This window comes from Lactuca sativa, chromosome 7 (assembly GCF_002870075.4).
Source record: "Lactuca sativa cultivar Salinas chromosome 7, Lsat_Salinas_v11, whole genome shotgun sequence".
NCBI lineage: Eukaryota > Viridiplantae > Streptophyta > Magnoliopsida > Asterales > Asteraceae > Lactuca > Lactuca sativa.
This window is the reverse complement of record NC_056629.2, coordinates 205,316,660-205,331,300: the sequence shown is the minus strand read 5'-3', so window position 1 is coordinate 205,331,300 and position 14,641 is coordinate 205,316,660. Positions and strand designations below refer to the sequence as shown.

Here is a 14,641-nt window from a genome sequence, read left to right as displayed (position 1 = left end):
TTTTTTTTTTTTTTTTTGCAATTTAGTGTTTTGGTAATGCTACCACTAAAATAACTTAAAGCTAGCTTTTTTTATAAAACTCATGAGTCATTTTTCCAAGAGTTTTCGAAATATACCTACAAAAATCTGAATATCATTTATGTGTTGCCAATTAGTTTGCCAAACTCAACCTAAGTTTATGTTTTAACCTCTCGCCATAAGCATAATTCGGTTGCTCTTTTTTGGTCTATAATATGTTGTTTGTGAACAATTTTAGTCAAAAAACTTCAGGAAATGACTTATAACAGAGACGCACATTAGGGGACTAGATTTCAGACCAGATTGATACTATGGCTTTAGTAAACATTTTTGGTAATTGGACTCCCTCATTGGTCCTATCTTTATAACTTCTAGATTTAATTTGGCTTTTTGGGCCGATTTTGACCAGACCAGACCTCTACTTGGGCGAGTTTCGGGTTCACCTAGACTCTAGAGGTGGGCAAAAAAACAGGTCAACTCCTAATCTGACCCGCACCGGTTATAAAGGTTTGACCTTCGGCTCATTTAGAACAGTCTGAGGGAAACTGGTTAGAAAATCCGGTTCCAATTTGTTTGTTTGTTTGTTTTTTTTCTTTCCAAATAGTAAGTATTGAGCTGCTTTTTGGGTTTTGGGAGCTTATATGCTGTTTTTAGCCTCTCTTTTTTTTTTGCCTAAATGACCATTTTGCCCCTTATTTGATAGTATACATTTGTACCATTTGTACTAGATATGTTAGTTTAATTAAGCCACTCAAAAACATTTTCTAGCAATGGCATCCGAATGTGGCAATCACAATATTTCGTTAGTGTTGGAGCTTCGTCAACTAATATTACGGTTGTTTCAATCAAACGCATTCGGGACAATTATGATTTTTATGTTATGTCGAGCAATCCAAAGTCCAAACAAAGTGCGATGCAAGAAATATGATACTTTTTTAAGGAAGATGAAAACATAACTTTGAAAAATCATTTAGTTTTGTACTCGACAACAATGAAATTTGAAATTTGTTACCGAGCATGATCATACAACGGTAAATGATGATACTCTATGGTGGTATTATGACACAAGTTTGGTTTGAGAAAGGATGGTGAAGTTTGTGATTCAAGAAAGTATCTTTCGACCATTTCGACGATCTACAATTGACAAGACTCATCCAAGAGACTTTTCAAACGAGTTATTGGAATGTAAGATGTTAGACTCTTAGACACTATTGTACAAATATATGGAAAATTGCTAAAAAAATAAAATGATTTTAGGATTACAAGATATAATGTAACTTGTGATGTTTGGACAGTTCTCCATGGTTCATTGGATTTGTTCCCTTGTGTTACCTTGCATTTGGTAAATCCCAATATTTGGCAAATGATGAAGCCAACAATTACCTTTGAATTGTTTGGATGTCCACAAACCGGATAAAATTTATTTAAAGTTTTAGATTACATGGTAAAAAATTATAAATTAAAAGACAATTTTTCCTATATCCTTTGATAATGTATCCAATAAACTCATAACAATTGGACAACTAAAAAATATAAACCAATTTGTGAAGAAATTTTTTTCTTTCCACAGTCGATGTGTTACACATATTATTAATTTGGTTGTGCAAGACGAACTAAAATGTATTTACACATAAAAAAACTTTCAAGTAAATGCTTTGTGATGCTTATTGTTTTGGTAATGCTCGATATCATAAATATATGTAGTTTTGTGCCGATATAAATGTCTTATGGTTAGGTTAGAACTGGGACGTATCTACTCGGTGTAATTCAAATTGTAATATATTTGGAGTCAAGTTGGTCAACTATCATATAACTGAAATGCTTTGAGTTTTTGAAAAAACTACCTTTTTTATTAGTTCATTGTCCTACAAGCTGTTTAGTTTTAAACCAAATCTTTTAAATATGTCGAAATTAAACGAGTTTGAAATGAGAGATGAAATGTTTGAACAAATTGTGAAAGCTAGACAGATGAAAACAAAAATTTATAATATATATATATATATATATATCCTTAAGTGTGCGGACCACCTCTGAAACCCTTTGTAGCAGAAAAAGGGGACCAAATGACTGTAACATGTAATAAAAAATTTGTTTGTTTTTTAATCTCTGTAGACTGCTGTAATAAGTCAAAGTAAGATGTGAAGAGGTTTGAAGCAGAGGGTCCAGTGTTGCGCCACGCAGTACACACGCATCAATTTTAAGTCAGAAGTCTTATGAAAAACAAACAGCTACGAAGGGCCAAGTGTTGCATGTGTGCTGCACATTGCAACAATAAGTGGTCCGAAATTATTTTTTAGAAAAAACAAACAACCCATAAATGTGGTAGGGCTAAACAATTACTTTACAACATTTATTACGATTTTGGTTTATTAGACAAAGACCAAGATTTTTTATCAAAAGAAATATTAATAATGTTTTTATTCTAGCAGCACTGCAACAATAAGTGGTTAGAAATGATTTTTTAGAAAAAAGAAACAACACTTAAATGTGGTAGGGCTAAAACATTACTTTACAACATTTCTTACGATTTTGGTTTATTAGACAAAGACTAAGATTTTTTATCAAAAGAAATATCTAAATTTAACAATGTTTTTATTCAATAACCATTCATGACATGATACGACAAAAGTATCCGAATCAACTTCCATGATAATGGTCAAACAATTTGACTATATAATACTTTAAGAAATGAAAATATCAAAACTAACATCCTAGTGAGCTAGAAAGGCACATTAGTAGCGAGCTTGAATGATACATTGGATCCGATTTTTGCAACATATAAGCATACAAGAGTTTGAAAGTTTGGATTTTTTTGGCTAGTGGAAAGAAAATGAATCCCAATTTTCAATTCTAGCCGCTTGTGATCTATGAACCGACCAAGCTTTTATGGTAACTTCGGAATCAAATTTTCCTTGAAATTTTTCCCAGCTTCTTGCTAGTGATGTTTTATATAAATCAGCCGTTCAAAAAAAATCAAATTCATCCCTTTATCGGTGGAAATGTGCAATTGCTTGAAAGACTTCTTGGACAACGTGAAATGGATACAAAATGTTTCATCACTTGAAAATGAAATTGTGAGGGTGAACAAGCAATACACGAATAAGGAATAACAATGAGATTATTAGTACCACTTACCTTAAAAGAGCATGCTTACGAAGCAGAAATACGCAACATGGTTGAGGAGGACTAAATCCAAACAACAAACAGTTAATAAACGCTTGCTACGAATGATCAAATCGACAACAACGATGCCAAATTTCGATAAAAAGCGTTTAATGTTTTTATGTTTCATGATGTACTTTCCTTTTTTTTTTATGTATTTTCCAGCAGAAAAAAAAAACTCAAATAAAGTTGATACGATTTTTTTTGGGTTCTGATTATATCATTTTTTTTTTTTTTCAAACCGGTTTCAAAGCGATTTGTACTGGGCCACATAATTTTTGGCTTGAACCGCCGGTTTCGATCTGATTTGATTTTAGTCCGGTTAAAAAGAAAGCGGTTTGTTTTGACTTTCTTTCCATTACACTTTACAAATTACTACTTTAAGAAAGTGGGGTTTCAATGATTCTGCCTCGATATAAAAATGTGAATTCAGTGCGAATTATTGTACATAAAAATCAAGATGGGCCATCTAACCTTATATTTTATTGTTAATAAATGATATATACCCAGATATTTGTAATGTTCTCAACTATTTTACTTCAACAACCATGTTAATGTTTTATCGATAACTTTACTATCTTATTCATGATATTCAATGAAAATCAAAGAAAGCGTCGTGAGTTAAGTAAAACCACTGATATAGTGAAATGTCCCTAAATTACCCGTTTTGGTTTAGTATTATTTAACTTATAACTCGTTTTTATTACCTCTAAACATTTAATTTATACCTGTTGTATATATATTAAAAAAACTAAAAAATGGTTATTTAGAAAGTAAAGTTGGGTCATCTGGAAAGCAAATCAATTTGTATTGACGGGCCCTGTCATTGTAGTTGTAGTGTAAAAAAAAATTAAATTAAAAAAACTAAAAAAATACTTGTTAAATCTAGAATTTTTTGCTTTATCCTTATTTTCTGGAAGTTAAAATTCAATTAACATTTTTTTAAAGTGTTCAATTTCTTTTTGAATGTAGGTTAACAGTCTATCTTTTTCATCTTCTTTGTTAGTACTAAAATGTCTAACTACATAAAGCGACAATGAAAATAAATTTTATGGTGAATCATTTTTTATGGAGAAATAATTATTAAATTTTATTATTAGTTATTAAGTAATAAAAATATTATTTTTAAACAAAATAATTGTTTTTAGATCTTATATTTATATTTTTTTGTTTATAATATTGATGTAAATTAACTGATAACGATGTCTAATTTAAGAAATATAAATTAATTTATATATATGACTTTCAATATTTTTAAATTGTCATTTTGATACGAATTGAATTTTATTAATAACACAAATATAGTAAAAGAAAATGTTAAATGTTAACACTCACTTCTGATTTTATATTTTTTCTCATAGAATGTGCAATGGGAGTAGCAGGTTGAGGTGCCTTAAAAGAATTAAAGTCTTGGTGGGCTTGGAGTTCCTGCTGTTGGCATGGCGTTCCCTGGCTATGTTACTCAGCCCAATGGAATGGGGAATTTAGAAATGACATGGTACTTTAAATATATATAAATAAATACATATTTATGATAATAATAGTTAGGTGAGTAAATGGATAAAATTGTGAAATTTTGTTGTAGGCTACCTGTTTTTGCTGGTGCTATATTGGGGCTTTAGGTGATGTAGGAGCTTTAGGGGCAACATATTGTTCACCTTATATCACAATGGATGGTGCTTATCATGCTACGCCATCTGGCTAGACCTCTACCTTGCCTCCTACAAGTTATGTTGCTTGTTATTATGATTTACGATTCTGAGGGTAAAAATATAGTTAATTATATAAAAAATGTTGACATGTTACATTTGTCTATTGGAATAATTATTTGTATGATATTAACTTTTGTGCAATGTATTGTATTTTTTGTATATGGTATTTTATTTTCTATTATGAGACATGAAATGCAAATTTAATTTGAAAGTATATCGACTAAAATAAATAAGAAAAAAATATATTCTAAAGTCTAACCTAAGATACATTATTATTGCTGTTCAAAAGAAAAGATACATTATTATTGCATTTAACTTTTTCTTTAATTACTTCATCCATTATTAAAACATGAAACACCCACATACCTAATTTGGTAATAGTTCCGCGAATTATATTGTTTTTTTTTTCTTTTCAAAAAAGATCTTGTATTATTTTAACTTTTTATAAAAAAAATATTTTTTTATTGAAAATACCCTTATCTTTGACAAGTTTTTACGGAAAAAACTGTTAAAAACCAAATAAAAAAATAAAAAATAGTAACTGGCTTTATAAATAATAAAAAAATGATGTTTATATATATATATATATATATATATATATATATATATATATATATATATATATATATATATATATATATATATATATATATATATATATATATAGAAAAGGAAATGAAGACCCGGAAACGGGAGGCATGGAATATACATGATTTATTTAATTCTCTTTTTTTTAATATATATTTTTAATAATTTCTATACAAGTTTTTGGTTCCTAGAAGATCTACCAGCACTGGTCGGTCTCCCATCGCCGGCAGGTGTAAAACCCTTGTCTCTTCCCGACCGCCGTGTACAATCCTGATTTCCGTCGCACTCCGGTGCTCCATTTCAGATCATACGTAGCTCTCGCCTCCGGATCCGATAACGTGGCATACGCGTTGTGAATTTCGATAAAATCACGATCACCTTGCTGCTTGAAATCGGAAGCGTCCGGATGGTAAAGTTTAGCCAAACTCCGGTAAGCTGTCTTTATCTCTGTAGGCGTAGCGTCTCTCTCAACTCGTAATACCTCGTACAGACTCTCCGGTCTCCTGAGCTTCAGTTGAGCCACCGGCTTCGAGTTGAGAACGGCGTGCATCGAGGCTTTACAGGTACGTCCACCACATAAAAATACATTTGAGGTAGATCTGGTGGAATTGGGAGGAGGTAAGCGGAGAGGGATTCCGCCTATAGGTGTTGTTAGGGTTCCGATCATATCAGAATTGAATGAAAATTGAAATTGAATTTAGGGTTTATAGAGATTGTGTGGATGGATGAGGGTGGAGAGTAAAGAGGGTGGGTTATATAAAGACGGAGGTGGGTCCGCGAAGCCGGGAAATTCGTTTCTGCGAGACTGGTTTTGTGTGGGACCATTGTGCCACCCTTCTGCGGTCATTGGATTTATATGATTGTTTCTAGAAGATTATTACTACTCTAAACTGTTGAATTGACGGTTATTCATGAGGAGTCGACATCAGGGCTAATAAGAAAAAATAATGGGAAATCAAGAAATCTAACCACATTTTAGTGTACTAACCAAAATAAAATACTTTTGTCAAAATCATCATTTGGTCTGAAATGGGATATTTAGGACCAAGAAAAAGCACTTTTACTCACAAAAAATATTTTTCGGAACAATATTCTGAATTTCAGACTAAAATTTCGGATTTCGGAAAAAAAAACTCTGGAATTTCAAGAATAAATCCAAAATCCGAAGAACAAATTCGAAATTTCAAGAAAAAAAAAAACCGTCTTTTACTTAAATCTAAGAGTGAGTCGCATGAATGATCCTTTAGTTTTACAGTTTTTCTTTGAAATGGTCTTTACGAAACTTTTTTTTTCTGAGATGGTCCTACGGAGCAAACCTTGGACGTAAAGAGTCTTTTAGTTTTAATTTTGTCCCAATACAGGTCCTTTTGATTAACTCTTTTAAAGTTTTATAGTTAAACCTATATGAAATTATCAATATACTCTTAATGATTTTTTTTGTTTTCTTTTTAAATTGATTTATAATAAAACCTTATAGATTGGTGCTCTCTCTATCTCTCGTCTTCTTCTTCATGCCTTATAGATTCTACTTATCTTCCTCTCTCATTATTCATTGGTCTTGTTATTTTATCACAATCTTCTAATCTGCTAAAAAAATGGTGGTAGCAATTCAATCATATACCAACACCACCAGATCTGGAAAATGACACACCTGCAAAAATCGCCACACACACACACTTGGAGATCAAATCATACACGCATACTGGTAAATTTGATGAAGTTAGGGTTTCTTGAACTTGAAAATCAAGCTTGGATAAACAATAATGACAAATCTGATGCTCGAATAACAATGGTGGATCTGATGCAAATTGAGGTTAAACTTTGAAAAGTTAGGGCATGTCTTGAACTCAAAAATCAAAAAGAATACGTCTTGATACTTGAATTCGAAAATCAAAAGTTGAGGATGATGTTTTGAAAGTTCAAGATGGTAAAATCTAATGGAAAACGTGATTGTTCTTGTAAGGTTTTCTTACAGATTTTGGGGGAAGGTGACGATATATATATATATATATATATATATATATATATATATATATATATATATATATAGAGAGAGAGAGAGAGAGAGAGAGAGAGAAGAGAGAGAAGGCTCCGATGAACCGATATCTAAGGAGGAGTAAAGATTTCTTCCATTAGATATGCTTTGGTGTTTGCAAATTCCGATGAACCAATATATGAGGAACAGATCGGTAGTGGATTGGTGGAGAGAGCTAGCGAGAGAAGGCTCAATACATATCTGGTGGTGGCGGAGGAAGGAGTAGTTGGTGGTAGTAGTAGGCGAACAACAATAATGAACTTTGGTGATGGTGGTTGATGGTGGCAGTAGGTGGTGTGTTCTTGAGAAGGTGTGTGCTCTTGAATGTTTAGTGTTTATGTGAAGGAGAAATAGATATATGTGTAATGATGTGCAAAGGCAATATATTATTTTCATTTAATTTAACAAAAAAGCTAACGGTGTTAGTCAAAAGGGTTGTTGGTGTACAATGTTTGCTCCATGGAGACCATTTCAAAGAAAAAAAAAGTTTCGTAAGACACGTTTCAAGGAAAAACTGTAGAAATAAATGACCATTCGTGTAATTTGCTCTTATTATTATTACATATAGAGTATTTCTATAATTTTGTGTGATTTATGTGATGTTAAGGTCATTTTGTAATTTTTACTTTCTATTTGTTACAGATTTTGTAATTTTATTATTTTAAAACAGCCACTTTTGTAACTGTACAAATTAAAAATGAAAAGAAATATTGATGTGACTTTAGCTACAATAGCACAAACATGATAAACAAACATGATACATGTTGATAAATGTTGTAATGTTATGCGGAAAGCTTCTAGAAGAACAAACTTAAAATAAATATATATTTTCTAAAATTTCAATAAAATGGTATGCTTTATTGCGATTATTTATGGTGCTTTTTGGAACTTATGGAAGACAAGAAATGATAGGTTTTTTAATAATATTTTCTCCACTCCAATAAAGACTGCATTATATAATCACCACCATGGTGTATAATTGGATTAAGTGTCAGGGTTCTTTTGACGTTTGTAACTGACCTGAATGGGTCTGTTGCCTATTTAATACATTGTAATTTTTTGTTTGTTTGTTTTCCCCTTGCCTTCTTACCGTTTAAAAATAAATAAATAAATAAAAAACGTAGGTGAATTGGTGAATACGAAAACGTTTCAAAGGTTTCTGTGTAATTATCAAGCTGTTTTTTGTATCGATTTAAAAAAAAATGACATTATCCAACTGTTGAAACTTGTATTATTAAGACCATGTGACAACTATTTTAGAATGCTTAATTTTTAAATAATCTTTCATTTATATATATATATATATATATATATATATATATATATATATATATATATATATATATATATATATATATATATATATATATATATATATATATATATATATATATATATATATATATATATTGGACAATTGTTAGGAACAGTAAACTATATGGCGTTTTCACATAAGTGGTCCTTCAATTATAGTGGTCTGTCATATTTTGCCTTGTTGTGCATTTATTTTATGGGCAGTTATTGTCATTTTCTACAAACATTGACGACATGTGTTTCTCACCTAATATCTTCATCGATTTCCTAGCCAATCACAATTCGATTGTTGTACTTCTTTTCCGCTCTTTAATGCAACGACATCAACCAATCTCCTCCGCTACCTCTTGTCAAGTTTATAACTCAGGTCGGTGGTTTCACCACCATTAGCTCCACCATCCTGTGCCTTCTGCTTTTTTATTTTATCCCTCTGCTTCGTTTCGGTTTTGAATCAGCTGGATGGATTGGAGGCGTATTGCCATTCGTACCCTTTCTCACCGCCCCGCCCCTCCGCAACGACACCCACTTGCATCGCCGACCTCCGCCAGCTTCAACCACCGTCATCCCCGTCGCCGTTGCCTTCAGGCGATGATGCCACAGAAATAGCCAACTCTATTATCTTGGCACCAGATATCCAACATTGTGGAAACAACCGTTGTGAAAAAAAAAATCTTCTAGGCTTTTTTGAATCCATAAGGTAAATCTTACGTTTCTAATTTCAAGTTAACTGTGACATCCCGTTTAAAATAGAATAATTAAATAATAAACTCGGAACCCCGAGAAGTAATTTTTATAATTAATTTAGATTATTATAGCCCAAAATCAAATAATAATTAGCGGGGTGTTGGTTTCGGGAAGCCAAATGACAAGATTGAAACCTCTGGGGGTTAAAGTGTAATTTCAGGACTTGTTTTGCAAAGGATTTAGAAGTCAAGGGGTGTTTGGTGTCATTTGGACTTAATATGTAAGGATTTATGAAAGCAGGGGCTGATTAGTAAGATTTCGGACTTGATTTGAAAGGGTTTTCAGAAGGCGGGGTTTAAATGGTAAATTATGGATTCGTTTAGAAAAGAATTTGTCATGGAGGGCCATTTGGTAACAATTGGAATCAAATTGAAAGAAAAAGAGAATGAGGGGCCATTTATGTCATTATGGGTTGAAGTTTGAAGGGATCGGGTATATAACCCGTCACCTTCCCTAACCCTAACCCTAATACGTAGGGGAGTCGCCACCTTATGCTCCAACCTCCATCATCGCTGCCCAACTCGACCACCCCCATTCTCTGCCGTTCTGATCAACCAAGACACCGGTGGACCCTTTGATGCCGGCGAAATAGTGAGCCATCGAACACCACCATCGTGCTAGTCAGGAAGACCGGATCCGTAGCCACCGCTAACGCCGGTAGATTTGTTGTTGATGTTCGTTGTGGCCTACTGTGATTGCCCTGGTTCCTTTCCGACTCGTAACTGATGCCGCCATCCCCATTTCTTGTGGCTGTTTCCCTTCCGGCGAGAATTAGTGACCACGGTGAGCATCCGTCGCCACCATATCTCTTATCTCCTTTCGTTTCTGCCGCCGCTGTCACCGTTTCTGTTATGGCTGAGGACGAAGACCGAACTCATTAGAGAGATGCCAATAAAGTGACATGTATCATGTTGGCCACGATGACAGCCGAGCTCCAAAAGTCCTATGAGGACTATTACCCTTTTGAGATACACCAGGACTTGATGGAACGCTACCATCAAAGTGCTCGTCAAGAGAGGTATGACATCATCTCCTCCATGATAACAACCCGGATGAAGGATGGTGAACCCATCACAGGCCACTTACAGAAATGCAAAGGTATGTTGACTGTTTGCTGAAATTGAATGTGAACTTCCCCGAGGAGTTGGCAATTGACATCATTTTGCACTCCTTACCTTCTTGTTTTGATCAATTCTGAATGACATACCACATGAACAAGGAGGAAGTTACACTCAGCAAACTTCAAAGACTCTTGAAGACCACCGAAAGTGGTCTTAAGGGTAAATCGGTTGTTACTACTCCTACTCCTAAGTCCTAACCCCGCCCTATCTTGGCAATCAGGCAAGGCAGGTGAAAGAAGAGGAAGAGCCCTTCGAAGGGTAGCAAGGGAAAGTCCTTTGATGGCTCTTCTTCAAGTGGAACCAACAGATGTTATGTCACTCCTTCTGCCAACCCTATAGAGGCTGAATGCTTCTATTGCCATGAAAAGTCGCACTGGAAGCGAAACTGCCCAAAGTACCTACAAGATGTTAAGGATGGGAAAGTGAAACCCAACCATGCAGGTATTTACACTATATTGTCTAATAACTCACCTCATTCTAATTCTTGGGTCCTTGATACAGGTTGTGGTATTCATATATGTTCTGATTTGCGGGGACTAAGAAGAAGTGAGAATGTGGAGCATGGGAAGATAAACTTAATCATGGGGAATAGGAAAGCTTCACCTATCACCAATATTGGAGTTTATTCTTTGTTGCTAAGTAGTGGGTTAAGATTAGATTTGAATAAATGTTGTTACTCGTCTGAAATGGTGAGAAATATTATTTCCTTTCATGGTTTGTACAAACAAGGGTTTACCTTTTCTTTTGATAATGAATATGGTGGTATCAATGCTTTCTTTAATAATGTTCTTTATTTTAAAACATTACCTTGTGATAGTGTATATGAAACTTTTTCGGTTGTAGATAACCTAGGAAATAATGGATTGTGTATTGATTCTTCCACTAACTTGGATAAAGCATCATTATGGCATTGTCGGCTTGGACATGTAAGTAAGAAACGCATAGTCCAACTCCAAACGGATGGAGTCTTGGAGTCATTTGACCTAAAGTCGAATGATAGTTGTGAATCTTGTTTGCTTGGGAAAATGACAAAGTCACCCTTCACTGGTACTTGTGCTAGGGGTGAGGGTTTGTTGGATCTCATACATACTGATGTGTGTGGACCCTTCAGAACCGCCACAAGGGATGCTAACCGCTTCTATGTGACTTTTACTAATGATTATAGTAGATATGGGTATGTCTACTTAATCAATCATAAGCCAAAAACCTTTGAAAAGTTCAAGGAGTTTAAACAGAAAGTGGAGAATCAGTTGGGAAGGAACATTAAGATGCTTCGCTCCGATCGAGGTGGTGAGTATCTTAGTACAAAGTTACTCGACTATCTTAAGGAATGTGGGATTGTCTCACAATTGACACCTCCCAGGACACCACAACTTAATGGTGTGGCTGGGATGCGTAATCAAACCTTGTTGGATATGGTTCGTTCCATGATGAGTCGAGCTTCGCTACCAATCTCATTCTGGGGGTATGCCTTAGAGACTACCGCCCATATCCTTAATCTAGTCCCTACCAAAAAGGTTTCCAAAACACCTCACGAGATGTGGACCGGGAAAGTTCCCAATTTAGACCACATCAAGATTTGGGGTTGCGAGGCTTTCGTGAGGCGCGAAACTCACAATAAGCTCGAACCTCGAAGTGAGAGGTGTCTTTTCATTGGCTACCCACATAAATCCTTTGGTTACCTCTTCTACAGACCCAGTGATAATGTGGTATTTGTTGCAAGGAGAGGAATCTTTCGCGAGAGAGAGTTCATAAGCCAAGGAAATAGTGGGAGGCAAATTAACCTTGAAGAAATTCAAGAGTCAAGTGGTGAAGGAACCTCAAATCCTAGCAACCAACCTGAGGAGGAAACTCCTGTTCATCCGACCGACGAGTTTGTACCTCTGAGGCATTCCACGAGAGTTAGGAATGCACCCGAGTATTACTATGGTTTCCATATTACTGTGAAAGGTGATACATTTATCAGTGATAGCACACTGGTAAATTTGGATGAACCTAACAGCTATAAGGAAGCCATGGTAGGCCCTGAGTCTGCTAAATGGAAAGAGGCTATGGACAGCGAGATTTTGTCCATGTATGACAATCAAGTTTGGAACTTGGTTAACAATGTACCGGGTCGTAAGATGGTCGGGTGCAAATGGATCTTCAAGAAGAAGACCGACATGGATGGAAAAGTGCATACTTATAAGGCACGACTGGTTGCAAAGGGCTTCACTCAAACTCAGGGAGTTGTTTATGATGAAACCTTCTCACCAGTGGCAAAGATTAAGTCTATTAGTGTTATGCTAGCCATTGTTGCATTTCATGATTATGAAATATGGCAAATGGATGTCAAAACCTCTTTCCTTAAAGGAAAGTTGGCTGAGGATGTTTACATGAGTCAGCCAGAGGGTTTTGTCAATGCAAAGTACCCTGATATAGTGTGCAAGCTTGAGAAATCTATTTATGGATTGAAACAAGCATCTCACAGCTGGAACCTTTGTTTTGATGAGAAGGTCAAAGAGTTTGGTTTTTCGAGAAGCGAAGATGAATCATGTGTGTATGTCAAAGCTAGTGGGAGTATAGTTAGCTTTTTGGTACTGTATGTGGATGACTAACTACTCATGGAAAATGACATCCCAACTTGACAAGAGGTTAAGTCCTGGCTTGGGAAGTGTTTCGCTATGAAGGACCTTGGAGAAGCTGCTTATATCCTTGGGATAAGGATATTGAGAGAAAGGAGTAAAAGGCTAATTGGTGTTAGTCAAATCACCTACGTGGACAAAGTGTTGAAAAGGTTCAACATGCAGAATTCCAAGAAAGGTGACTTACCGATCCAGCATAATGCAAAACTAAGCAAGGCTTAGAGCCTGAGTACAGAGGATAAGATAGCTGAGATGAGTCGATTACCACATGCTTCCGCTGTTGGCTCGATCATGTATGCTATGACTTGTACTCGCCCTGATGTGGCCTTTGCTTTGAGCATGGTCAGCTGATATCAGGGGAATCTTGGCAAGGCTCACTGGACTGTGGTAAAGAACATTCTCAAGTACCTGGGAAGGACTAAGGAATGGAATCTTACCCTTGGTGGGAGTGATGACTTGAGAGTTGTGGGGTATAATGACGCTAGCTTTTAGACTGATAGGGATAATTTCCGCTCTCAGTCGGACTGGGTCTTTACCATGAATGGAGGAGCAGTTACTTGAAAAAGTCCCAAACAGGATACAGTAGTTGATTCGACTTGTGAATCAGAGTATATACCAGCGAGTGAAGCGGTGAAGGAGGCGATATGGCTGAGGAACTTCATCGGAGACCTTGGAGTTGTACCGGCTATAAAGGGTCCTATGGAGATTTTTTGTGATAGCAATAGTGCGGTTGCCTTAGCCAAGGAACCGAGAGATCATGGCAGATCCAGACACATTGACAGAAAATATCACTTCATAAGACACAAGATAGAAGAACGACTCCTCGTAGCAAAGAGGATATAGTCAGAGGAGAACCCAACAGATCCCCTCACGCAGGGACTGACTAGGGTTAGGCATTTGCAGCATGCGAGGCACATCGGGCTAAAGGACGATATTAGTTTTACAGATTAGATGGTTTTGAAATTTGTAAAGTGTAATTGACATTTGATGATGAATAAAAGTTGTTGTTTATTTATGAGTAAAGTGTTGCTATATTTTGTCAATCGTTTACTATCATTTCATTTTGCATGTTTTGACTTATAGAATAATTATGTTATGGTATTTCATATTATTCAAATTCTCCCACAATCGGTTATATCTTGGAAGTAGATATGAATCAAGATTGTCATGAAGTTGGCTTGTAGATGACTAATGTTTTGGACATAGCAAGAGTTGCTACAACACTCATGAGTGCTCATAAGTTTTGAGTATTGGATTCAACCCACGCTCACTTGTATCACATCATGGAATTTATCTCAAGTGATCGTGAGACGGTAATATTAT

General features: G+C 35.2%; 1 protein-coding gene across 1 annotated transcript; it reads right to left on the bottom strand.

Annotated features, from left to right (window-relative positions):
• Window positions 1–5,584: 5,584 nt before the first annotated feature.
• On the bottom strand, window positions 5,585–6,222 carry LOC111884753 (chaperone protein dnaJ 11, chloroplastic). The gene has a single exon (XM_023881067.3). It carries the CDS (start codon window positions 6,145–6,147, stop codon window positions 5,677–5,679), a length of 471 nt encoding a protein of 156 aa, XP_023736835.1. The 5' UTR covers window positions 6,148–6,222; the 3' UTR covers window positions 5,585–5,676.
• Window positions 6,223–14,641: the final 8,419 nt, after the last annotated feature.